We start from the raw sequence: 25199 nt of genomic DNA, 5'->3' as shown, positions 1-25199 counted from the left end.
TTTCGCGGGTATGACTATGAAGTAAATATACTACGTCGCTGCAAACTGCGCCAATCGGCCGTCAATTATGGCTAAATGAGGGTTCTGCGTTAAATTAAGTTCATATATTCTTAATTATTACCATTTTGGGAAGAAATAAAAATTATGAAGACAACTAAATAAGTATATTTGTTGGTTTTCAATTTCTATTGATTAAGTACTAATTTTTACCAATATTTTCTCCGAGGTTGTTAAAAAAACACTTCTATTGAATCATAAAATTTATTTTGTTATATATATAGCCTTTAGATTGCATACAAAATTGCAAAAAACAATTATTGCAAATTGCTACATTTACTACATACAAACAGCAAGGCTAGCATGGGCAGCAGATACAAATTATATCCCCCGATTATTAACGTGTCCATCTGCTAAATCACGGGAACATGGAATAGGAGAAGTTTACCCCGGTTTATTATTACACATATATTATTTGGATATTATTTCCACTTGTGCGCCAGTGCTCTGAGAGTTGATAAAGCTGTGGGAGAAGATAAATTTACATCCTTTCCCCGGGGATATAACTGTCTCCTGCCCATGCTAGCCGTGCTGGAGAGTAATAACAGCCTCACCAGGGGGTAAAGCCAGGGTAAAAGTTACCAGGAACGCCATAGATCTCCTCGACATTCGGGACAGGGAGACGTCAACTCTAAGGGAGTCTTCTGTGAGGCAACGACCTTCATACAGGATGAAGGTCACAGTCGCACGATAAGTTCGTGCGACTGTGACCTTGAATAAGACCCCACGTCCGGATGACATCAGAAATCTGGGATCTCGTGTTCGCCTGCAAAGATCTTGTGCAGACATGGAACCAGTCTTTGTATCTAACTTGCTTAGCATTGTCAGCCATCAAATCAATAGTTCTGTGTACTTCACCAAGGCCACTTTAGCTTCCAACTCTATATGTCAAGAATTGCTATCTCAATATCCCACTTCTGATGTGATCACGTAGAGATAGATACTTTATCTGTCTATCGCCTTTTCGGTCATTCAGTCAATACTACGTGATTTATTAAGGACAGTTTAGCTTTGGTACTCAACATGTACTGATGCGGAATTCTTCAAATTTTCTCTCCTCTCTCTTTCTTCTTATTCCATTTTAGGTTTTATCATACTTTATGTATCTATCGCCTTTTCGGTCATGTCAATCGTACTAGGTGATACTTCAAGGCCATTACAGCATCGAAACTAGACATTATGCTGTAGGGAATTCGGCTACCTTTAAGGATACCGTCTTGTCACAAGAGATACTTTATCTATTCATCGCCTTTTTGGACATTCAGTCAATGGTACTACGTGATTCACCAAGTCACCTAAGGCATCGGAACTTGATAAGCTGTAAGGAATTCTGTTACTTTCAAGGACATATCTGATTTGATCGCTTGGAGATACTATATCTATCTACCGTCTTTCGGTCATTCAGTCAATACTACGTGATTAACCAAGGCAAATATAGCTTCGAAAATCTAAATGTGAGGAATTCTGCTACGTTAAGGATTCCGATTCTGATTAGATCACGTAGAGATACTTTATCTATCTATCGCTTTGAGTGTATGGGCTTTTTTGGCATACTTCCGGACCATATGTCCGATTTGTCTTCTCCACATAAACTCTTCATAGTTCAACGCATCCAGCTCAAAGACAATAGAGTTAAGGCAGACTATATTCGGCGTGGTGAGTCTTGATGTGACCTTTAAGACTGCATTTCTGCACGAAAGTTTGCCCGCAAACAGCACACGCGAATCTCCTGTCATTGTTATGAATCCGCATATGTTCTTTTAGAGTTTTCTTCCGCGCGTACGACTTCTTGCAAACGGAACACTCGAAGATCCTTTCCCCATTGTGTTTAACCATGTGCACCTTCAGTTCAACGTTGGTGAAACACTTGTAGGCGCATAACTGGCACTGGAAATCCCTCTCTTCCAAATGATCCCTTTTCATATGCCTCGAAAGCGTATACCTTCTCTCGAAAGCCTTATCGCACACGTTACATTTGTATCTCAATGGAGCAACACCGTGGATTTCGACTAGATGCTTCTGGCGTCTGAAATACTCAGTGAATCTTTCAGGACATTTTGGACATTTGAAGCGTTTAACCATTTTGTGGACGGTATCTACGTGGTTTTTATGTTTCTGCTGTGTCGTGTACACTTTCTTGCATATGTCACATGGGAAGGTGCCGCCAATATGCATGCTTTTAATGTGGACTTTCAAACGGTATTTTGTGACGAAGCCCGTACCGCACTGGCTGCAAACGCAGTTCCTGTAATGCACGTTCATATGCCGTTCTATCGAACCGAACGTTTCGAAGTTAAAACCGCAAACTTGGCACTCGTAAACGTTATTAGTGGACAGTTTGAAAGGTATCACCCGATCAGGATATTCTGCGTGAAACTTCTTGTTGTGCATCTTCGTCAGATGGGATTTCAGCTCGTTTATATTCTGCATCGACTCGTAACACAGGGAACAGTTCAAATCTGTTATATCGACATAAACGATCAGGCATTCGGCGCCGTATGTGCCGAGAACTTTCTTGATTTCCGACTTCTGGTGGCTTTTCTGTTGGTGATCTCTTAGCTTGTCCAAATTCTCGAATATGTTCCTGCAATAGAAGCACGGGAAGCCGGACTTGTTCCTGCTTTTGAACGGGGTGACGTTGGAATGTTCTAGAATTATCGATGCGTTTTGAATGTGCGCTACCTTCTCCGTGATGTAGATCTTCACGCCAGAACCTCTCTCCTGCTCTTCCTGGAGCAACGCCTCTATTGTTTTTGGTACGATCAGTTTACCTGAAACAGGTGACGTCGTTAATAAACCTATACAATGAGTAAGTAACTAGCACAACAACTTAGCCCGCTATCTCACCCGTATGGAAGCGGGCTAACCTGTTAGTGGTATGGAAGTTATTGTTAAACCCTACTTTTAGCAGTAGTTGAGCTTTTTATGACAGAGCTCGTCCGGGGAAGTACCTACTATCGCCATGCTTATTTCTGCCGCTAAGCAGCACTAAGCAGCATAAGCGGAACACAGCATTGTTGCAATGCTGTGTTCCGCAGGGTGATTACGTATCTCGCGACAGGCTTAAATCTTGCAATCTTGCGTCACTTTTATATATTTATTGTATGGAAAAGTGACGTTAAACAGCAGCGATTGCCAGAATTACGTCTGTCAGTTGCCAGTCTGACAGGCGTGGTTGCAGGTACATGAAGCTTAACACCTACGCCTCAAACTGATGGACACAGGGCGGAATGTAGCAGGGCGTGCTCCTTGCATGCCCTGTGAAGTTTTTCTCTGTTTATAGGCGACGGGTTTCCACTTACGTTTCATGTGGGCCATCTGCTCGGTCGATCAACTATTACTATTAAAAAAAATCTATTACCCTAATCGGTTTCTACGCGATGTATGGTATGGTTGTAACTAGCCCCGGCAGCCAAATTTGAGGAGGGTAAAGTCGTCGTCGTTCCCACGCATCTAGAGTTATTGATTACGTCACAAAGCTTTCCCAAAGGCATGATTCCTGTCAAAAACTACAAGCATCCATCCGCAACAAAATAAGAAGTGAATACCTCGTAACATATCCAAATGTGCGGCGTAACCTTGTAGCGGCGTGGAATACAGACTCATCCTAGTGGGCAGTCTGAACGTGCTGTGCCGAAACCTCTTCAAGAATTCTGCCTCTCGATCGATATCTTCCTCATCTCCCTCAAAATGTTGCGGCTCTGTTTGGATACATGATTTTTTTGTTATACTTCTTTTGGCGCGACGGAGAAAAATTATGAGAGTGATTTTTTACGATGCGCGCACACACCGACACCTGAATTCTACATCATAAAGTTAGTTCTAGGTGTCATAACTGGTGACATAAATCGCTAATTATGTTCTAGTTGTACATTCTAGTATTTTTATATTTAGAACACGTGTTTCGTAACAGTACAAACAGTGTGAATAAATAAAAATTATTACGTTAATAAAAGCTTTTTTATTTAAATAAAATCTTTTTGATTAACTTTAATATTTATCGTTAATCAATCAGTTTTTTTTTCCATACGCCAAAGGAGTATAAATTCCAAGGCGTGTACATAGGTACACACACTCTTTTTTTTATTCCACTACAAGTTAGCCCATTACTGCATTCTCACCTGCAGGGCTGGCACGGGCGGGAGATAAAGGAATATAATTAACGTGACCACCTGCTGAATCACTGGAACTGGTTTATTAATTAATACACATATATGATTTGGATATTATTTCCACTTGTGCGCCAGTGCTCTGGGAGTTGATAAATGAAATGAAATGAAATTTATTCGCTGAATATGAGCTTACATAGAGTCTTTTTATAATATAACATTCCTCCACATTCAACTATTAAGCATGCGAAATGTAAAATGCACAACAAGAACAATCATTACACATTTCTGCATAATCTTGTTGAGCAAGCATTGAAAGTTATTTATTAAATTATACAGGTAATATCAATGTTATCATAATAATGTCAAAATAATATCATTTTTAATCGAAGCCAGATACATATATGTATAGAAACATTTTGTACACAGCCAATGCGCCAGATTTTTCTTAAAAAAACGCGTAGGTTGATTTTTTAGACTTGCATCTAATTTATTGTATATTTTAACGCACATAGCAAACGGGAAATTCGCGGTTTGTTTTAATTTATATTTATTGTTGCACAGCCGAATTTTATTCCTCGTTTTAAAATGTTTAAAAATACTCCAGGTGGCGATGAACGAAGACTGATATTTCGTAGATATACAGACAAGGCAGAGTAAGGAGATTGTGTTTTTGAAATATTGGCCTACAGGAATCCGTTGGGTCTATAAGAAATATGCTTCTAATACACTTTTTTAGCAAAGCTGTGGGAGAAGATAAGTTTATATCCTTTCACCAGGGATATTGTCCTGCCCATGCTAGCCGAACTGGTGGTAAGAGATGATGCAGTCTAAGATGATAGCGTGCTGAAGCAAATCAAAAACAAATTGAAACGTTATTACATTCAGGGTACGTGCAAAAACTACTAGGCGGAAATTCATCCAGACCATTCCTACAAATTCCATTAATTATCACTATAGAAATATTTCTTTTGTTTTTTTTTTTTCCTTACATTATACATTAATTAATATATAATAATCAATATATATTTGTGCAACCCTCACAAGCGCAAAAATCTTCCATAATGAAGATTAGCGTAATGTAATTGAGATCTAAACAACCATGTATTTTTTATTTATAATAAACAGATTTAAATTTTAGTTTTTTTTTTTTTTTTTTGCTAATCGCTTAGCGGCACGTCTTTGTCGGTAGGATGGTTACTAGCCACGGCCAAAGCATTCCACCAGACCAGAGAAAATTCAGAAATTATAAATTCCTAAATGCCCATGCGAACCCGGGGCTCAAATTCACAGCGCTCACCGTTGCGCCAGGGATGGCTTCAATGTTGGCACTCATCAAAAAGTTGATTATTTATCATAATTTATCGTGCCAATGTTATATATGTTTAATGTTATAATGTTATACATTATAAATAAAGATTATAAAAAAAACTCATGTTTTTGCACGACTCATGATGCGAAACATCAGTGAGTGCTTTACGATCGAAACATTTTTTTCGCCTCATTTCGGCGGCTATTTTTATTATTATAGCCTTTTTAGTTCACGGAATCAAGATATTTTGCATACTATTGTCGAGATAATTTAATGGGGATTAATTCCATACTTTTAAAAAATTGATTTACTGCAATAGAATTGGAAAAAACACCAAAATAGGTCAAAAAAATTTCCTGTCCGTCATGTGTGAAACCCGAAAACACTCTAACTTGTGAAAAAATCCATTATTTAAGTAAAATTTTTTTTTTTTTAATTCTAATCGACGATTGTAGGTCACTGAATGCGAATGATTAATTAATTCAGTGTAGTTTAATTGCAATTAATAAAAAACGAAAACTGCAAGACCGTATATCTATATATATCCATGTAAAATTAACATGGATGGTGATATATCTATATCTATAGATATTATGTACATTTTATTCCACCAGGGGCGCCTGTGCATCACTTTCCTAGTACAGCTGTTTTAAATATTTTTTTATTTTTTTTATTTTGCACGACTCATGTGTTTTTTTTTCGTTATTTATTGACAAATAATTGGATAGCTATTTTATTAATGCGTCGTGCACTTTTGGATTTTCCAAATTTTCTTAAATTGCGAAGGTTTTAATTTCATGCTGTAAGTGCCCAGTTATTATTTCATGCGTGTTGATGTTTCCGTCAAGTTGGTAACTGGATACTATTACAATAGGTGTGATGACAGTAACAAAGAATCGCTGATACGATGAGATTAATTCCATACTTTTAAAAAATTTATTTTCACTAACTGCGAAATCTAGCGATCCGCCATGACAGTTGAAACGCCAAATTTATGACGTCACTACTATACGTAATTAATTACTAAACGTAATTTTGCACCGCTCGAACTTCAAACAATCAGTTGCTAAGTTTTTTGTTATCAATACCGTTATTAATAATGCTTTAGTACGGCCACGACACCCGGCGAGCGTTTTCGCGAAAAATTTGCAATTCATATCTGCCTAGACGGCCGACTGGCGCAGTGGGCAGCGACCCTGCTTTCTGAGTCCTAGGCCGTGGGTTCGATTCCCACAACTGGGAAAATGTTTTTGTGATGAACATGATTGTTTTTCAGTGTCTGGGTGTTTATCTATATATTATATGTATTATTTTCATAAAAATATTCAACAGCTATCTTAGTACCCATAACACAAGCTACGCTTACTTTGGGGCTAGATGGCGATGTGTGTATTGTCGTAGTATTTATTTAATTATTTATATCAACAACCTCACACAAAAAATATGTCAAACATGTACTTATATAGCCTAAATTTATTTATTTATTTTCCGTTTTACTTTTTTATCATCCCTTTTCTTTGTACAGGTATTAAGGTTTTAAACTTTACTTTGTAAGTTGATGAGCTTTTAGCTTTTAGATTATTTTATTTATAAGCATGCTGTGATCATTTCTAGATGGTGTCTATCTGTCTTTCTCTTTTATTTATGCTATTCTCATTATAATGTAATTTATTGTTACCAGTTTGATGATCCAATAAAATAAAAACCTTTAATTTCTGCAAAAATTTGATATTTATTGAATGCATTAGACACTTTCGAAAACCTTAGAGCGGTTCACCATCAGTTGTAAACTTATCTCAAATGTATCGAGATGACAGCTACCAGTTAGTAATTGCCAGAAAACTTACTGAATCGTTGGATTCATGTAATTTCCTGACAGTTCGATATCTGCTCTCCTAGTCTAACTTGTGGAATAATTAACTACATAGTTAATGTGTTTATCGCGGAGTTATCTTTTCCTTTCAATAGCATTATTTTTTTTATAGACGAGCGCTGGACTGCAATCACACCTGATGGTATGTGATGATGCAGCTTAAGGAGCGCGCTTGTCTAGAAGATGCCTTTTCACTCTTGATTTGAAGGTACTCATATTGTAGGTAATGGAAGCTGGAAAGGCATTCCAGATCCTAGCGGTGCAAATTAGATACGAAGATGCAAAGCGCTTCGTACGCGTCCGCGGTATATCGACCACGTAGGGATGCAGATCCTTACGGTGCCTCGCGGTTCGATGGTAAAAAGGCTAGGGGGGAAGTAGATCAAATAGTTCTTGAGCACACTCTCCTAAATATATCTTCTTATATATAAAAGAGAAAGTGTGTGAGTATGTACCGTATAGGCTCCGAAACGGCTGGACCGATTTCAATGAAACAAAGTAATCCTGTAAAGTTTGGTGACGATCGGAGCACTCCTATTTTTGAACTGTCAAACTGTCAAATACAGCTTTTATTTACTATGATGATATTCTATTGTTGGGTGTACATGGGTGTAGATAATGATCTTCACCCGCTCGAGAAGAGAATAGAAAATAATGAATACGGAGAGAAATAAATGAAAATGAATTAATATATTACGAGACTTAAATAAAAAATTTAATGATGTTAATTTATTGTTTTTATAAAATAAAGCAAAATCTAGCCCGGCGAAGCGGGCTGGGTACGCTAGTATCTTATAGAATACCGAAAGGCGGGTAACCTTGCAACTCTGAAGTTTTTTATTGGCTGGGTCACCGATGAGCCTTCTAGCATGGCGATCCACTGAATCCAAGGCAACAGTTAAACAGTACAAGCTTAACTTTCTCGAAGGGCTATCGACTCACCATTTTCATCCGCTTCTTCGTACGAAGTATAGTCACAGTCTATGATATTCTCCGCTGGCTCCAATTTAACCGCTTGCGGCTCCACCTTGATCTCGAGACCATGGAGGTCGCCCACTGGGAATTGGATCAAATAAAAAATACTTTAAAGCACACGAAAACCATATCCTCACTAATATTAAAACTGCAAAAGTGTCTTGGTTTGTTTGTCCTTCCGTCACGCCCCCAATAAACGACCAATAAACATGATTTTTTGGTATAGAGTCAGTTGAAAAGACGGAGAGTAACCGAGGCTACTTTTTGTCCCAGCAAAACGAACGGTTCCCATTTGATTTGTAAAAATAAAATGTAATAAACGCGTTCAACAGCTAGTACAAAACCAAAAACAAAGCACAAGTAATTATTATTTGTGTTACATCCTAGATTGCATCATTACCACCAGTAGCTTTAGTACAGGAATTGCACTCTTGCAATCGAGGTGTATTTGTCGAGTACGGAAATACTTGAACATCGGTGTAAAATGGATCTTATTATCAGTAATTGAAAATTCAAATTTGCCTACAATTCTTTAGCTCAGGCTTTTGTAAAACAAAAAAAATCACTAAAATATTGTATTTATGTGATGATATAAAGCGGTTATATCGCATTGGGTATGAGGTCGACTTCACTTTCAGGGGGCCGAGTTCCCTCTAACTCTTTTTAAGTTATGCGCGTTTTAAGAATTTAAAATATCAATTGCTTCAACGGTGAAGGAAAACATCGTGAGTAAACCTGCATGCCTGAGTGTTCTACATAATGTTCTCGAATGTGTGTGGAGTCTACCAATCCGGTCTGGGCCAGCGCGGTGGTGAACTACAGTCTTAACCCCTTCTCATCGTGGCCTTGAGGACCCACCAGTGCTCTGTAGTGGGCCAGTAAGGGGTTTATGTGATGATATGATTAACGTATTATGAATAACGAATTTTTATTTTTATTCTAAGTTAGATTGGTATTTATTGCAAACTCTAGCGACCCGCCATTACAGTTTAAACGCCGATTTCAAAATTATGACGTCACTTCTATATAAATATAATTTTTTTTTTTTAAATATAATGAACAATTTATATTAACCTTTATTTTCCACAAAAATAAGATAATTTTAGGATATAGTAGATACTTCCGAGCATCATAGGTGATAGGGTGGTATTTCTTAAATAGTCCTTATGCCTATTCTTGCACTAAGGTTACAGGTAAAGTAGCAGATGCATTGGCTAACTTAAAATAAAGTACCATTAATAAAAACTGTATCCTTCTCGTTGAGCGTGGCCAATAACTGCTGCTCCGTGTTGACAACCATTGTGCGAAAGTCATTGGCTTCCCGTAAGCGTTGCACGCAGGATGCACATATAAGTGTGCTCAGTATGTTATTAGTGGACAGCTAGAAGCAGACAAAATTTTAAAATCAACAAATAACGTCAACTCTTCTATTACTGCCAGTTTTAGTTGTTTACAGATTAATTTCAGATTTGGATAATCCATACTATTATTATAAATGCAAAAGTAACTCTGTCTGTCTGTTTGCATGTTTTTGTTACCTTTTCACAACAACTGTTGAGCGGGAACTAAGGTTGGCAAGGACACAGATTATATCCTGGTGATGGACATAGGCCATCTTTTATCCCAAACAATAATCTTGAAATGAATGAAATAGGGGAGGAAAGTTTGAAAGTCCTATGTTTTTGAAGTTAGACATGTGGAAATTGGCATTTAGTTAATCAGTTTTAAATAATAATATTATAAAACAGCTGTTGCCCGCTGCTTCGGATGCAGTTTTTTGGTTTACCATAAATCCTATGGGAACCATACATTTTCCCAGGATAAAGAGCAGCCTATGTGGTAATCCAGGGTATAATCCATCTCCATTCCAAAATTCAGTCAAATTTGTTTTGTAGTTTTTGCATGAAAGTTTAACAAACATCCATCCATCCATTCATCGTTACAAACTTTCACATTTATAATATTAGGAGGATTATTTGGGAAAATTCCCCCCTGGAGGTTAGTAAAATAGGATGCAAGTCCTATGTTTTCGAGGTTTGCAACCTCTTTTCATCTTGAGGCAGTGGCTATTCATGTCGCTAAGTCCCAGTTTCAATGGCCGCATATTAAAGATACAACAGAAAACTTATTATAGCAACCAGGAGAAAACGCAAAGACATATTAAACTCGGACATCGGAGACTTACTAAATAGACTATGTGTACTGGTGCCAATGCTTTTATTCACAAATCCTTAAACTAAATTTATATTTTTTATAATTGACAGATTTATGTACAACAAATATTACTTTTAGTCATAAATAGAAGAGTAATACACCAGTGATTATATGGTGTAAGGAAGAATATTGAAGAAGGAGGCTGGCAGACAATTATAATAACTTACATATAAATTAAAGCATTCCATAAATATATCAATGTAAACTTCTCGCGAGCCGTTCACATAGTATTCCTTCATAATATCTTTATGGTGACCGTTTAGTAAGCAAAATCGGCATTGTCCGTAAAGCGTGTTTTTTTTCTTATCCATTTTAATAATATTTAAGTTTTTGTTGATTGTTTTTATCTCGGATCTTCATCTGAAATATTGACAAGAAAAAATACTACAAAACACCAAATCACAGACAAATTATCTACTGACAGTTGACACACAAATTGGTTGTTGATCTGTGGCAATCTACAGTTTACCAAGAAAATAGTGCTCGGTAATCGAACGCGATAAAAGAATCGAAACAGTAGAGAAAATTCTGTTTTACACAATGCACTGTGTTTTTATCATAAATAGGGCAGGCCTAAAAATATTGCTGTCCTTCACAAAGAACGATGGCTTTAAATCTGTTAAATTAAATTAGTTTCAATCCTTTTGTGCACTGCACAATCTGAACCAGTTCCTATTCAAAAGTAGTACCATAAACCATAAATATAGCTCGGAACATTGAATTAAAACTGACAACCAATTCATTGATTTGATTTATTCCATGCTAGTATCACATTTTATTTCTTACAATAACAATATTACGTATTTTTATCCAACAAATCAACATAAGCACAATCTATCAAATCTTCCTCTTTTACACCGAGTTTATTTTGCAAATCTCTAGCTATATCTTGACCATCTTCTAAGCTCTGTTCTGGTCGTAGTACTACTTCCAACTCCATGAAGTTACCAAGGTTTTGAACTTTGTCTATGTGTATTCTTGTTTGACCAACCATGTACAGTCTTCTGTAAATAAAAGTAAAAAAAAATATCTTTATTTTAAGAGAAACGTTTTGTTACTTTATTAATTTATAACATTGGTGTGGCATTGCTTTATAGCTCTTAGGCCTGCCGTAACCACAGCCTGGTTTAGCTGCAGTCACTGTAAACTGCTTAAACTTTGGCTCTGATGTTTTTTAATATTATATATTGGGCAAAATGAGTAGATATCAGCCAATTGGAAGGGTTTTAATTGTTTTTCAACTGCTTGGAAGTTAAATATTTATCCTAGTAAAAAAATATAAATATTTGTCATTGTAAAGCTGACCTTGCCTGTTATGACTACATTAAACAATTAACAATAAAATCAGCTCAGGTTTCGTATTGCTGACGGCGATTTGGCAGTTGATTTTTTTGACACAGGAGACCTTCCTGTGTATAGTGAGCACAACATTATAACATTTTTGCAAATTACTTTTTTACACACAATGATTTGTGTTAACTCTTCTTTACGTAGTCTGTAAACCCTACCACTAGAGTGTTGGAAATTGTCATAGATCCGAATCGAATATTGACGTTTTTCGAATTTAAACATCTAATTTGGGTAAAATTATGTTGAAAATTAACAAAAAATTCTCGAAATTGTTCATGGTGGTGGTTTAAAGCACACCCACCCCCTTCTATCTTCCTCGTTCCCGTTCCGATTCGCCGCGGCAGCATAAGGAAATCAATACAAAAAAAATATCAAATCAGAACTTGTTTTCTGGTTCTGGTTCATTTCTTACCGCTCTTTAACAACTCGACCACGTGTCCCGCAGCACTTTTTCAGAATATCATCCAAATATTTTGACTTATCTCTATCATTGACAGAAAATTGAAACAAATCGTAATCGCACAGCTTCGGGCCTTCTTCATCATCACGATCATACCTATAATTGTGAATATAAATAATTTATTTATTGTGATTAATGTGTAGCAAAGTAGAAAGAGTTTAATTTCAAAAACTGCCTAGTTTGTATAGTGTATGGAGGGTAGAGGTAGTATAGTGGTTAGCATGTTCAGTGACGTAGTGACTACTACAGATCACGTAACGTCACTTTTTGTTTCGTTATTGTATGCAAAAGTCACGTTTGACAGCAGTGTTCGCGAGATTTACGCCTGTCACAAGCCTGTCATGAGAGACGTTATCACCCTTTCCTTATTTCACCTACCGGCGTTTAAACCAATTTTATGTTATTTGGATTTAGAATTTACTGTAAAACTTACGAAATTCAAGTTAAAAGTTCAAACTGCAGGAGTTTTTACCTCACGAGAGTTGCCGAGTCGTCTGCGTAGACCCTCATCTTCAATCGGCCTTTGTTTACTTTGTAAAACGTGTCATCTTGTTGGATTAAAGTTGGTGGAGAACCACTCAATTGCTGGGCAATCTTACAAATTGCATCAATATCATTCACTTTGGCTTTAATTTCAACGTTACGCATTTTTAAGTATTTAGCAAATTAGTCAATGCTTACCCCTTTCCACAATAAAAAAAAAATAGAAAATGAAACTCACACGACACATTAACCAACGATGAACCAATGAAATTTGAACACAGATAAATGCCCGAAATAAAGAATATGTTATAATGTTGGTAGCACCATAATAATGTCAAACCTAGCAATACGCAAAGATGATCTGAAATTTTGTAACATTAAGATTTTCAATGTAAACAGAGACTCTGTAAACTTTACAAGTACTCGATTTAATAGATTCCAACAAAATTACTGCACTACCTAAAAACTGTCAAAATCGGGAATTAAAAGTTTGTTGTTGTTTGGGTTTTTTCGATCCAAATTTATTAATTAAAATCATGGACATGGCGAATATTTCTAGTTGGGTTTTGAAGCCAGATGTCTGCCGGTGCTGTTTATCCGGAAGTGGGACCTGGGACCTAACGGCTGCTTATATAACAGATGCTGGCACGAAGGAAGTTTTCGCTAACATACTTCAGCATTGTTTTGGGGTTTCCGTGAGTATTGTCTAGATAACTTTTGTAGTTGACCAGTTTTTTCTTGTGACTTATTCCGCGTTTACTCATTTAGTTTTTTTTCTTATAATTATCTGATCTACAATAAATTTTGGCTGTTAGTATAACCTATCCAGTACAAAAAAAAATATTTAAACCATTCAATGTTTGACGGAGTTATGGTGTGAAATCGTCGATGAAAGTTCATTGCCTCTCCCAAAGGAAGTGAGCTGAATTTCAAGTTAAAAGGCACCCTATGTCCTACCTCATATAGTATTAACTGAAATTGTGCAAAGTTTCAATTGAATTCATTCTATAGTTTCTGTGTGATCCATGATGAAGACGGACAAAAATGAAGAAAATATCAGTTTTGGCTTCAGCATTAATTATATAGTGCCCTGCAGATTTTTTTTTTTTATTATAAGTATAAATAATACATACTGTAAAAGAATTATCAAAAGAAAGAAGTTTTAATGAATTTAGATGACTGGTGAATAATGATGTTCTTCGTAAAACTCCTTCTCCTTTATCATTGCCTAATTAATAAGGTAAAATCAGTATACTATTAATGGCAAAGATAGCATCAAATTTATTATGTAAACATTCTTCTTTTTGCTCTTATTTATTAACTTTTTAGTTTAGTTATAGTCAACATTTTAGTTATACAAAAATAGTTACCAACAAAGTAAAAGTAAGGACATTACATATTATGTTTGTGCAAGAACTGACAACTGTATTCCTAATACGTATTTATTTGTGATATTTAAATAAACTTCATATAACTAGATGATTAAACTTTCAATGTATTAAATAATCTTTTTCTATTATTTGATGAATAAATTTTTTGAAAGTTTTGTCATCTTGTTATGCCAAAGAAGCATAACTTCTAACGCGTGTACATAAGTAGACACACGTTTTTTTTATTTACCTATAGATATTCATGAAATAAACGATTATTTTTTAGCTTTCATATATAAATGAAGTGGACGCCAGTCGCCTGGTCTGCGATTTGTGTGTAAACCAACTTCGTGGTGCATCAAGTTTTCATGACCAAGTTGTCCGTGCCGATAAGTCGTTTTCACAATATTGGACTGTCAAGAAAGGTAATTTATAGAAAGATATTATAAATTTCCTCACAACAGAATATATTTTCATGTGTAAAGAAGCCAACTACTAGATTTAACGAAGAAGTTAGCTTGGGACAAATTGTGTGTATTTTATAATTTTCAGACAAAGATCTAAATATTAGAGAAAATGTAGATGACGCATATGTGAAAGAAAGCATCAGAGATAATTTGTATGATGGTAAGTGTTTATTACTAGTTATTTCTTGCAACTTTTTACGAGATTTTCAATGCAAAATTTTGCCTGGATTAGTTTTGTCTCGAAGCTGAAATGTTAGCAAAGGTTTGTTAATCCCCCAGTCAAGTCAGTCTGTTTGTTGTGACTCTACCACCGGTTCGGAAGGCAGATTACATCGCAAAGAGCCGGCAAGAAACTCAGCAGATTGCTCTTTTTCAACATAATTTTACAGTTTACAATCTTTAGTATTTTTTATCCTGTGAGAGACGAGAGCGGAGTGGTCTGCTTCCAAGCAGCCTTCGTAAAGTAACCACGATTTATAAAATTTGTTTTAAAACATTGTTTGAGCAGTGGTTGTTTGTTGAAGTGGTGATAGCACAGTGGGTAGGAGCTGGACTTCACTCTCGGGGCCGAGTTCGAATCCCAGCACACACCTCTAACTTTCCTAAGTTACATGCGTTTCTAAGAAATTAAAATATCACTTGTTTCAACGGTGAAGGAAAACATCGTGAGGAAACCTGCATGCCTGAGAGTTCTCCACAATGTTTATTTATTTATTTATTATTTATGTACCATAAATTGTGATTGTGAACATAAGATACATGAAGTGTACAAAGGAAAAAATGTTTTCGAAGAGATCGTGGAGTCCACCAATCCGCACTGGACCAGCGTGGACTTTTCCCCTTCTCATTGTGGGAGGCCACTCGTGCCCTACACTGGGCCGGTTTTTGACTTTGACTTTGATGATGATGAATTGAAATATTACGAGATTTAATGGTGAAGGAAACCCGTATGCATAATTTTTTTTTTAATATACAACGACAATACACCAGCTTTGCCAGAATGTTACTTTTGTAACATTTTACGTTACTTTTGACCCTTTCATGTGACCGCTATGTTATGCGACTGAGAATTTAACTTTTGTATTACTCTTAGGACTTATATTTAAATGTTTTTCACAAAAACGGAAATCATCGGACATTTGTCATTGACCGCACTTGACTTCGTCATTCATCCACTCGCGTGTATTTCTAAATCTCTTATCCTACTTACTCAGACGAGCCAGCGTCTTTTGGCGTTTTGGTTGTCAGTGCAATTAAGGTTTTTTTTTTTGGGAATTGGAAATCAAAAGGAAATTTCCCCCCCTTTCTCAATACTCTTTTTGGCTTTTGTGTAATAGAGTGCCATATTTATAGTTTTATTGTCGTTTACCATATCAAATAAAGTGATGTTAGTTTTCAGATGTCATATGTTTTTTGTTGACGGCCAATTGGCGCAGTGGGCGATTCCCAAGCTGGAAAATGTTTGTGTGATGAACAGGAATACGCTGCGGGGTCGCCATTCCAACACCTTAAGACCCCAACGTCTATCGGTTCTCCGAGCTATGTGGCCTGCCCATTAACACTTCAGCTTACTAGCTACTCGCTGAGCTATGTCGGCAACACTAGTTCTTCTACGGATCTCCTCATTTCTGATTTGATCACGTCGAGATACTTCAAGCATAGCTCTCTCTCCATCGCCCGCTGAGTTACTCTGAGCCTGATGATGCCCATAGTTAGCGATCACGTCTCAGATCCGTAAGTCATCACTGGCAACACGCACTGTTCGAAGATTTGACTGTAGATAGTCAAATAACTGGCAACACTGCAATAGAGACTTCGCCATCTAAAGTGAAACAATAACATCCTATTTTTGCCTGCAGATATAGACGGTTCATCCAGCCCACCATCAAGATCCGGTAAGAAGAATCTGAAAGAGAGAGACAAAATCAATTTGGAAGAAAAAAAGCCGAGAAGGAAAGATAACAATATGACTGCATATGATTCTGACACGCCCATAGCTACACTGAGTTCTAGTTCTATGGTTGAAGATGACGTCGACAAAAAGCAGGAAGTCAAGGAAAATAGCCTTAAAATGAATGAAGGTAAAGTCCAAATTAATGTAATACCCACAGAATTAGGAACATATAGAATATGTAACCTATGCTCTATGCCAGGCTACAATCTCTATGCTAAATTTCATCCAGTTACAGCCGGCGTGATTAAGTTACAAACATCCATCCGAAACTTCCCATTTATAATATTAGTATTTATTAGAATAAATTTGCACGTAAAGCATTAGTCATTATATTAAAAATATATGATTTAAATAATGTTATTGCCAAAACTTGGTTGTCCTCATGAGACACAATAAGCGGTGGGACTTCACCTCTATCTTTTCTAAGTTATGTGCGATTGAAGCAATTAAAATATCTCTAGCTTAAACGGTAAAGGAACTCATCGTGAGGAAACCTGCAAACCTGAGAATTCCTCCATAATGTTCTCAAAGATTGAAGTCCACCAATCCGCACTGGGCCAGCGTGGTGGAATACGACGTTAACCCCCTCTCATTGTAGGAGGAGACTCGTGCCCTGAATTGACACAAAATAGTGTCACATTAAGTCGTGAACAATATTGGAATAATTAGACTAGGAATTAAGTGTCTGCTTTAATAGTGACAATAGAATAGGCCTACTTCAAGTCAATTATATTAAATAGAAAAGTAGTCTTTCAGAATTAAATTCTTAAATAATTTTTCAGATTTTTCTTTGCAGATCATAGTGCAGTAAAGCTTAAAAATAATACCAAACAAGTTTCCGAACGAAGACGTGTAATCTTAACTTGCGGCATTGTTCTTGTAGAAACCACCGCTTGCCCATTCCGCCATCACAAAAGCTGGTTCCGATGCTTTTTCTGTACCGAAGATTTCATGGATATCGATTTATTGAGGAGTCATTATACCCAATCGCACCTAGATGTTGAAGCCGAAATAAAAAAAATAAAACGCTACCCGCGTTCCCTCCAAATCGAAATTTCGAATGTAGAATGCCGTCACTGTCATACAATTTTGACAGATGTCGAACAAATGGCACGGCATTTCGTCGAGAAACACGATAAAATTATATACAAGGAATGCATAGCCGATTACAAAGTTAACTCAAGCCCTTACGTGTGTCATTTGTGTAAAAAAGAGTTTCACGTGTTCAGGACGCTAACCACACATTTGAATGAGCACTACGCGAATTGCATTTGCGATGTCTGTGGTAAATCGTTCATTAATTCCAAACGTTTGATAGTTCACAAAAGAACTCATGAGAACGGCACGTACCCTTGTACAGCGTGCGGAAAAGTGCTCAAAACCAAAACATCACAGTCGAATCATATGGAGAGCGCGCATTCAAAACGCGTTATAAAATGTCAGATATGTTTTAAACCGATGAAACATTATAACGACCGGATCAAACATATGTCCGAGGTGCATGACATAACGCATAAATTCAAATGTCCATTCTGTGATCGGGTTTACAACATAAAACATTACCTAGCGACGCATGTAAGGCAAACTCACGGGCATAAAAATAAAAAGTGTAAAGTATGCAGTATGGCGTTCATCACTAATCATAGTTTAAAAAAACATATGTCGAAGCATACTGGAGAAAGGCCCTATAATTGTACTGTTTGTAGTAAATCGTATGCAAGGAGCTACACCCTACGGGAGCATATGAGGGCACATGAAAATGATAAAAGGTTAACAAGTTGTCAATAAGCAAATTCCTCGATTAAAAAAGAATTCTAGATTACTCCTTGGAAATTTCTTAACCTGCCTATAAAAGTCTCATCAGATTCGGTCCAGCCGTTCCTAAGATTCGTCCCGACAAGGGTACGAACTCAATTTTTCTCGCACAGATTAATAATGACGATTATCTTATGAATTGAATGAGAGCCAGTTATTTTGTAATCACAGCTATTTATGCTTAACTCATTTATTTGTTTAAAAATAAAACTGTTTAGTACATCAGGTATTTTTATTAGAGGTAATCGTAGAAATAGAAATAGAAAATATTTATTAGATTAGGTTTGACAGGAGCGACTGAATAGGCTGTACGGTCAATGATCTTTGCGTCCTGGGGCGAAGGTATGGAGGGTAGAGGTAAGGAGAGTCATCTTATATGAGAGAAAAGTTGAAAAAGTGTCCAGTTGTTGCGCTAAATAACAGTTCAAAAATCCTTCACAATGGCGCTGGTGGATGCACAGGGTATGGTATGAATGTAGCAATCGTAGATGAATTGAAGTATGCCGAGTTAAAAAATTTAATGTCATTATCGACTAAAGTAGTTAATTATTGAGAATTTCAACAACTTACGTTGTACAAAATATTGTGGTAAATATAACCTTACTTCCTTGTTTATTTTTCAAGCCTACTCTAACAATATTTATATTTGGCGCTTCTTTTAAGAGTTACCCTGATGATAATGTGGCGCCATCCTAATTTAATACATTTTGACGACACTTTTTCGTCGAAGGGGACAAATCCACTGACCTATATTATAACAGGTCAGTGGGACAAACCAAAGAACAACAACATTGATTATTTCGGGGGCTTTATAGAAGTTGACTAATGATAAAATTATGCAAAGAGAGATGATTTTACTTTGCACAGCACACATCGACTAATGTGCTCAAAGTTGCCATTTGACTGATATGATAACAAATCATCTACTCTCTCACAGATATTTCTGTTCTGATAGATAGATAGAAGAAATAAGTTAGAATCGTTAAAAAATATTTCAGAGCAAGCACTATTCATCCATATTTATTTGTCTGTGGTAGGTGGTTCTGATTGTGTCACTCAAATGTCAAATTTGTGTGTCAATAAAATATTTTTGGGATGTTTTGTTTTGCAAAAGTTTAAACAATTGGTAAATAATGAATGAAAACGAATACAAGACGAATTATGGTGAATGCAGGTGTTGTTTTTCAATGGGCAACCACAGACATCTGATGGAAGAGTACGAGTGGAACGGAACAAGAGAAGTTTATTTTCAAATATTTTTGGAGTGTTTTAATATGTTCGTAAGTAAAATTATTCAGGTAATTAACCTAATAATTGTATCTGTACATCATTTTAAAAACAATGCGAGGTCGTTGAATTGATACTTAATCTAATTATAGATTTCTTTTGATTTTTATTTAAAAAAATCAAAGGTTTAATTATTTGATCAATTAAATATTTGGGACACGAAAAATAAAGTAGCATAGAAAATGAAATTTCATTTATTTAAGAATGAAGCTACTAGTTATAGTTTTTCAATTATTTTATTAATATAAAAGTATTTTCTCCTATTCATTTATTTTTGGCTTGGTAGTTTATTTGCTTGGGTACAATTTAGTGTCTACAAATAATTTTTTCTGACTGTTATGTAAATAACAATAAAAAAAAAATTGAAATGATGTCTAACTAATATTATAAATACAAAAGTGTGTTTGTTTGTTAGTCCTTCGTTCACATTCTAACTAAGCAACCAATCACCATGAATTTTGGCATAGAGTAAGCTAAATCAACAAAGAGTAATATAGGCTACTTTATATCTCAAAAGATGGTTCCCACAGGATATTAAAGAAAACCTTAATAAAGTTGCACAAAGCAACATCTAGTCGCTGATATTTTTATTTGAATAAGGAATAATGTCTGAACTGTTAGACATAATTATAAGCTTACCATGGATTACGAAGAACCTTATTTACATAAATTTCAGTTACGCACGAACACTGATAAAAGTAACCTGATATGCACATCCTGTGTGCTGAGGTTACGTGATGCTGCCAGTTTCAAGAAGATGGTGCTGGACGCTGAGCGCAGCCTTGTGAGCTGTGAGATCAAAAAAGAAGTTACTAACACTGGTAAGATAATTATTTTTTAATAGATATACCCAGTAGTTTCAGCCAGCTGCTATACATTGGTGCACACATTGTAGAATTATTTAATATAGACTTTATTTTACATCAATAATCAAATCAAATCAAAAATACTTTATTGCACACAAGAAAAAAATAAATAAAAGAGACAAAAACAACAAAGGTACAATTAAATTTGTGTAACAAAGGCGGCCTTATCACTTATAGTGATTTCTTCCAGGCAACCATTTTGAGGAATTGGCTCACATATGAATCCTTATAGGCTATAGCGGTGCGCAAAACTCTAAGAATATACATACATATTAATAATAACAAAAATTACAAAAACAGTACATATATAAAATAAAATAAAATACTATATGGTGAAATAAATAATACTAAAATAATATATATAATAATGTTATCGGTACAGAAAGTAAATGTGGAATATAATAATCATACTTACAGTGTTAAATAATAATTCTTTAGACGAGTCTTAAAAATACTGTGTGATTTAGGGTAACGAATGTCACGTGGAAGATCATTTCACAATTTAACTGCCTTGATAGTAAATTACTCTGCTAATAATGCGCTACCCAATTAAAAAAGTAACAGTCCAGAAATATCTTTATTCAAGTAGACCCACACATGGCATTTCTGAAGCATATATTAAATAAAAAATATTGTGTACCTGGTAGTAAGATGATGGTAATGGAGAGCACAAAAGATCCTGGAGGGTGTGCATACGCTGAAGCGGGCCTCATTACAAGATGTTGGTGATAACTAATATTTGTAAACTTAAAGCTGAAGCTACTAGTAGTTAAGCAACTCCTGCTCAACCTGAGATAGGCAATTGTAAAAATGAGCCATGCATGTATGTGTTAGAATGTGTTAGAATATAGTCAGAGATGTCTGTAGTAAATTTGAGTATGGCATCTCTATTCAGTTGTGTAAATAATATTACATGAAGATTTAAAATACGAATGTATTTTAAATGGAAGCAAACTAATAGACAAATCAGTAATGTGTTCTATAATTGCGTTTAAAGATTTTTTTTATGGAATTGCCATCCTTTATTTATTTCCTAAGCAGGAAAGCTACACCTTTTATATTAAGTATTATTTTCCTGACAACTTTGATGTGAGAACTGTATATCTCTTACCTCTCTAGTCTTTACCCTAAGGGCCCTTTTAACATTTGCATAGCACATAGCAACAAAAATGCCTTTGTCTCAGATAGTACCGAGAACTCCCAAGCTTACACACAAATGTCCAGCTTTTGGGTACACAAGTAAGTTGGATATCTTCATGAAATAATAGAACTGTATTAGTATAAATAAATAATAGAACTAAACTGTACTAAGTTGAATAACAATTTTTCTACTAGCAACCTCTGTCCCAGTATCTAGGTGCTACCACCTGCTATAGCATTTCTTTTTGTTTGTAACACAGTTTCGCAAATGATTGTTGGTTTTGGATGTTCCAGATCCAATTGGCTTAAAATCGGCGACGATTCTTGAAGTGGATATAAAATGTGAACCAAATGAGAACTTTGAATCAAGTGACGCTGAGCAGAACTATGTGAACTCTGGTGACGACACTATGTCAGATGGTAAAGCAGGTATCAGGATTTATTTATAATTTTTGAAGTGAAACTTCTTTAGAATCGTTGTGATTTCAAACCGAATGCAACTGAAAAAACAACAGGTAAGATACACAAATACAAAAACATGTGTTTAATGCAAGTGTTTACGCCTGCGTATTAGAAAGTTTTAGTATAAGTGTGTTGATTGTTGATGAATTTTTAATTTGTGTATTTTCATCTCCGTGATAAATTAATTTTAAAATTATGCCAAAAACTAAAATAAAAAAAAACCGCACACGCACCACACTACAGAGATATATTGTATTGATTTGTGTTATAATAATTATTGAAGGAAAATTAGAACCGTTGTGATTTGAAATTCGATATAACACAATGTGACGCAATCAAGAAAGATACAAATTTATAGACAACACATGTATGGCAATGAGATAGAATACGTCACTCATTTTGTTTCGTATTTAATTTTATAATATCTAGATAAAGAAACAAACGCAGAAATGTATAGGACAGAGTGAGATTTTTAACTATTCTAGTTACCATGGAAACTAAATCTAATAGTTCTGATCATCTACATCCATCCCAATCTCTTGTAGGGTACTTTTCAGAAGTTAATAAATGCACAGGTTTTTTTTTTTTTTTTTAGTAATAGTTGATGGCTAGAAAAGCTACGAGGGTTCCAAACGCGTCCTGGTCTAAGAAGAAACCCACAACAAACTTAGCGGGGTGTTTTTTTTTGTTATCACCATCTCACAATGTCATTTTAAATTATTAGAAGAGCAAACTGGTTAGAGCAATAATTGACACCAAGCTGTTTTATCGATTACATAGTCCTTTATACTATAATAGGACTTTTCTATAAGCTTACGTTTAATACAAACTTTGAACTTTGCTTTGACCTGTTGCTAAGTTGTGCCACACTGTGTCCATCAACCTAAGCCATAAGTGTTGAGCCTCATGTCAGGACCTGTTTAGTAGTTTTTGCTTGAAAGCGTAACAAACAAACTTACATTGGCATTTATAATATTAGTTACTTAATTAACTTTTATTAATATTACATAATAAAATTTAAAAGAATTATGTCCTTATAAATTAGTTAATAATAAATAATATCTTTAGTGCACTTCAGATATTTATCTAACTTGTATTATAATATCAACAATCTATTCATTACTTTTTAGTGTAGACCATGTTCTAAAACTATTTTTAAAATGATCTTTACACTAAAATGTAATTTAAATATTGTTTTCATAAAGACTTGAGAAAAAATAGTGTATAATAATTAAAAAAATAATTTACGCATTATTATTATTATTATTATTATAGACTAAACAGCTTCTTTTTGATATTTGTCCAGTCTAAACTGATTCAGTGATACTGCAGTCACTACATTTTCAGGCAAGCCATTCCACATTAGTATAACTTATTTGCCATAAGCTGCTTGGAAGGATTAGACAATGCCTGCTGAATTCTAAGCTTTGAGACCATAACCTCTTAATCTGGGGATACTCTTTGTTTGAAAATATTTCCTCAAAATTTTGAATGTTGTAATACTCTTTCAAATTAAATATTTTAATTCATACTACTTATTTTGTCCACAGCTAAAGAAGAAGAATATAAAGAGGCAATACTGGCAACATTCTGCAAAATTAAAAACAACAACAGATCAGAGAAACTAGCATATATTTACAATGCTACTGTTATTATAGAAAACTCGAATGTCACACCGTTCAAACCTAAATACCAGACAGGATTTCCGTGTTTCTACTGTCCAATCATATTTGAAGACATATCCAAAATGAGGGAACATCAACTAAAGCACACCAAAACTGAACTAAAGATGATATTACGCACGCAGGGCGCTGAAAAGTTTATTGTCTATGTTGACGTCACAGACTTGAAATGTACAATATGCAATGTTGAAATCCCAAATTTAACAGAACTAAAAACGCATTTGATCAGAAAACACAATAAGAAAATGCAGGATTACCCAGACAGAGTAATTCCTTTTAAATTAACCCCAAAAACTTTTGAATGTCAAGTTTGTAAATGCAATTTTGAGACTTTTGGATCAATAGAACGACATATGAATGTCCATTACAGAAATTATATTTGTGAAGAATGTGGTACAGGCTACGCAACTAAGAGTCGTTTGAAGGCTCATTCTAAACAGCATATCGGAGGTAGTTTCCAATGTGAGACATGTAAAAAAGTCTATACAACACCTATGAAGTTAAAAAATCACGTTGACGTTGTACACAAAATGGTCAAAAGGTTCAAGTGTACAAAATGTGATGAACGGTTCACAGAGTATTTTAAAAGACAAAAACACATGGTGGAAAAACATGGCTTAGCGAAACTTGAGTACAAATGTAATGTGTGTGACAAGACATTTGACAGACGATACATTTTGTCAACACACATGAAACGTGATCACTTAGAACAAAGGGATTACCAGTGCGAAATGTGTTCATACACATGTTTTACTAGAAACGAACTAAAATTTCACATGATAAAACATAATGGTGAACGCATTTTTGAATGCTCGGTATGTAAAAAGTCATATGCAAGAAAGAAAACTCTCCGCGAGCATATGCGAATACATACCAATGACAGACGTTATGTTTGCAAAGTGTGTGGACAGGCATTTGTGCAGAACTGCAGTTTGAAAGGTCATATTAAGACACACCACTCTGAATTGCAAGTGTAATAGCTTTTATTTATTGCTATTAAGAGTTAGTGCAGTTTATACTTAAATGTTACTTTTTTATTTGTTTCATGTGGGTGAGAGTAAAGGAATTGTTATATAGTGATTTCTGTTTAAAGTGTGTTATTTTTCATAAAAACGTTATGTACTTCTAAAGTTGCAAGAGAAAATCCTATTGGAAAATTGAATTGTGGGTATTAATTTATGTTATTTAGTTTTGTAAATTACTTTCTCTGTATATTATTGACATTAGTAAGCTTTATTATTAATATTAAATTATATAGTTAATAACACGTTCTTTCCTTTTTCCTACCCCTACGATAAATAGATAATGCGCTTGGCACTCGTG

At 35.2% G+C, this 25199-nt stretch overlaps 4 protein-coding genes across 4 annotated transcripts; 2 read left to right on the top strand and 2 right to left on the bottom strand.

The window, feature by feature from the left end:
* Positions 1-811: 811 nt before the first annotated feature.
* LOC120635348 (zinc finger protein 569-like) lies at positions 812-10910 on the bottom strand. Its single transcript, XM_039906330.1, has 5 exons — positions 10708-10910; positions 9560-9707; positions 8294-8407; positions 3606-3758; positions 812-2828 (listed from the first exon to the last, which is right to left on the bottom strand). Exons 1-5 carry the CDS (start codon positions 10849-10851, stop codon positions 1690-1692), a joined length of 1698 nt encoding a protein of 565 aa, XP_039762264.1. The 5' UTR covers positions 10852-10910; the 3' UTR covers positions 812-1689.
* A 367-nt stretch (positions 10911-11277) lies between these two features.
* Positions 11278-13113, bottom strand: LOC120635222. The gene is made up of 3 exons (XM_039906168.1): positions 12823-13113; positions 12303-12446; positions 11278-11544 (listed from the first exon to the last, which is right to left on the bottom strand). The coding sequence occupies exons 1-3, from the start codon at positions 12996-12998 to the stop codon at positions 11337-11339; spliced, it is 528 nt and encodes a 175-aa protein (XP_039762102.1). The 5' UTR covers positions 12999-13113; the 3' UTR covers positions 11278-11336.
* Positions 13114-13152: 39 nt separating this feature from the next.
* Positions 13153-18446, top strand: LOC120635220 (zinc finger protein 600-like). Its single transcript, XM_039906165.1, has 5 exons — positions 13153-13528; positions 14490-14628; positions 14756-14830; positions 16530-16751; positions 17421-18446. Exons 1-5 carry the CDS (start codon positions 13370-13372, stop codon positions 18410-18412), a joined length of 1587 nt encoding a protein of 528 aa, XP_039762099.1. The 5' UTR covers positions 13153-13369; the 3' UTR covers positions 18413-18446.
* A 1054-nt stretch (positions 18447-19500) lies between these two features.
* Positions 19501-24993, top strand: LOC120635221 (zinc finger protein 226-like). Its single transcript, XM_039906166.1, has 4 exons — positions 19501-19719; positions 20403-20547; positions 22027-22161; positions 23745-24993. The coding sequence occupies exons 1-4, from the start codon at positions 19573-19575 to the stop codon at positions 24851-24853; spliced, it is 1536 nt and encodes a 511-aa protein (XP_039762100.1). The 5' UTR covers positions 19501-19572; the 3' UTR covers positions 24854-24993.
* The last annotated feature ends 206 nt before the right edge of the window (positions 24994-25199 follow it).

This window comes from Pararge aegeria, chromosome 26, assembly GCF_905163445.1.
Source record: "Pararge aegeria chromosome 26, ilParAegt1.1, whole genome shotgun sequence".
Lineage (NCBI taxonomy): Eukaryota > Metazoa > Arthropoda > Insecta > Lepidoptera > Nymphalidae > Pararge > Pararge aegeria.
The sequence above is the reverse complement of the archived record's forward strand: the minus strand, read 5'-3'. Positions and strand labels throughout refer to the sequence as shown.

What these genes read in the sequence shown, in the direction of transcription:
- LOC120635348 (XM_039906330.1), bottom strand. Translation starts at nt 10,851, where the DNA reads ATGGATAAGAAAAAAAACACGCTTTACGGACAATGCCGATTTTGCTTA. An exon ending in GGATACAGTTTTTATTAATG is followed by an intron (nt 8,408 to 9,559) that starts GTACTTTATTTT and finishes TCCAATTCCCAG; the next exon opens with TGGGCGACCTCCATGGTCTC. An exon ending in CGAAGAAGCGGATGAAAATG is followed by an intron (nt 3,759 to 8,293) that starts GTGAGTCGATAG and finishes GTATCCAAACAG; the next exon opens with AGCCGCAACATTTTGAGGGA.
- LOC120635222 (XM_039906168.1), bottom strand. Translation starts at nt 12,998, where the DNA reads ATGCGTAACGTTGAAATTAAAGCCAAAGTGAATGATATTGATGCAATT. An exon ending in GACTCGGCAACTCTCGTGAG is followed by an intron (nt 12,447 to 12,822) that starts GTAAAAACTCCT and finishes TCACAATTATAG; the next exon opens with GTATGATCGTGATGATGAAG. An exon ending in GGTCGAGTTGTTAAAGAGCG is followed by an intron (nt 11,545 to 12,302) that starts GTAAGAAATGAA and finishes TTTTATTTACAG; the next exon opens with AAGACTGTACATGGTTGGTC.
- LOC120635220 (XM_039906165.1), top strand. Translation starts at nt 13,370, where the DNA reads ATGGACATGGCGAATATTTCTAGTTGGGTTTTGAAGCCAGATGTCTGC. An exon ending in ATATTGGACTGTCAAGAAAG is followed by an intron (nt 14,629 to 14,755) that starts GTAATTTATAGA and finishes TATAATTTTCAG; the next exon opens with ACAAAGATCTAAATATTAGA. An exon ending in CAGAGATAATTTGTATGATG is followed by an intron (nt 14,831 to 16,529) that starts GTAAGTGTTTAT and finishes TTTTGCCTGCAG; the next exon opens with ATATAGACGGTTCATCCAGC.
- LOC120635221 (XM_039906166.1), top strand. Translation starts at nt 19,573, where the DNA reads ATGAATGAAAACGAATACAAGACGAATTATGGTGAATGCAGGTGTTGT. An exon ending in AAAAGAAGTTACTAACACTG is followed by an intron (nt 20,548 to 22,026) that starts GTAAGATAATTA and finishes TGGATGTTCCAG; the next exon opens with ATCCAATTGGCTTAAAATCG. An exon ending in TATGTCAGATGGTAAAGCAG is followed by an intron (nt 22,162 to 23,744) that starts GTATCAGGATTT and finishes TTTTGTCCACAG; the next exon opens with CTAAAGAAGAAGAATATAAA.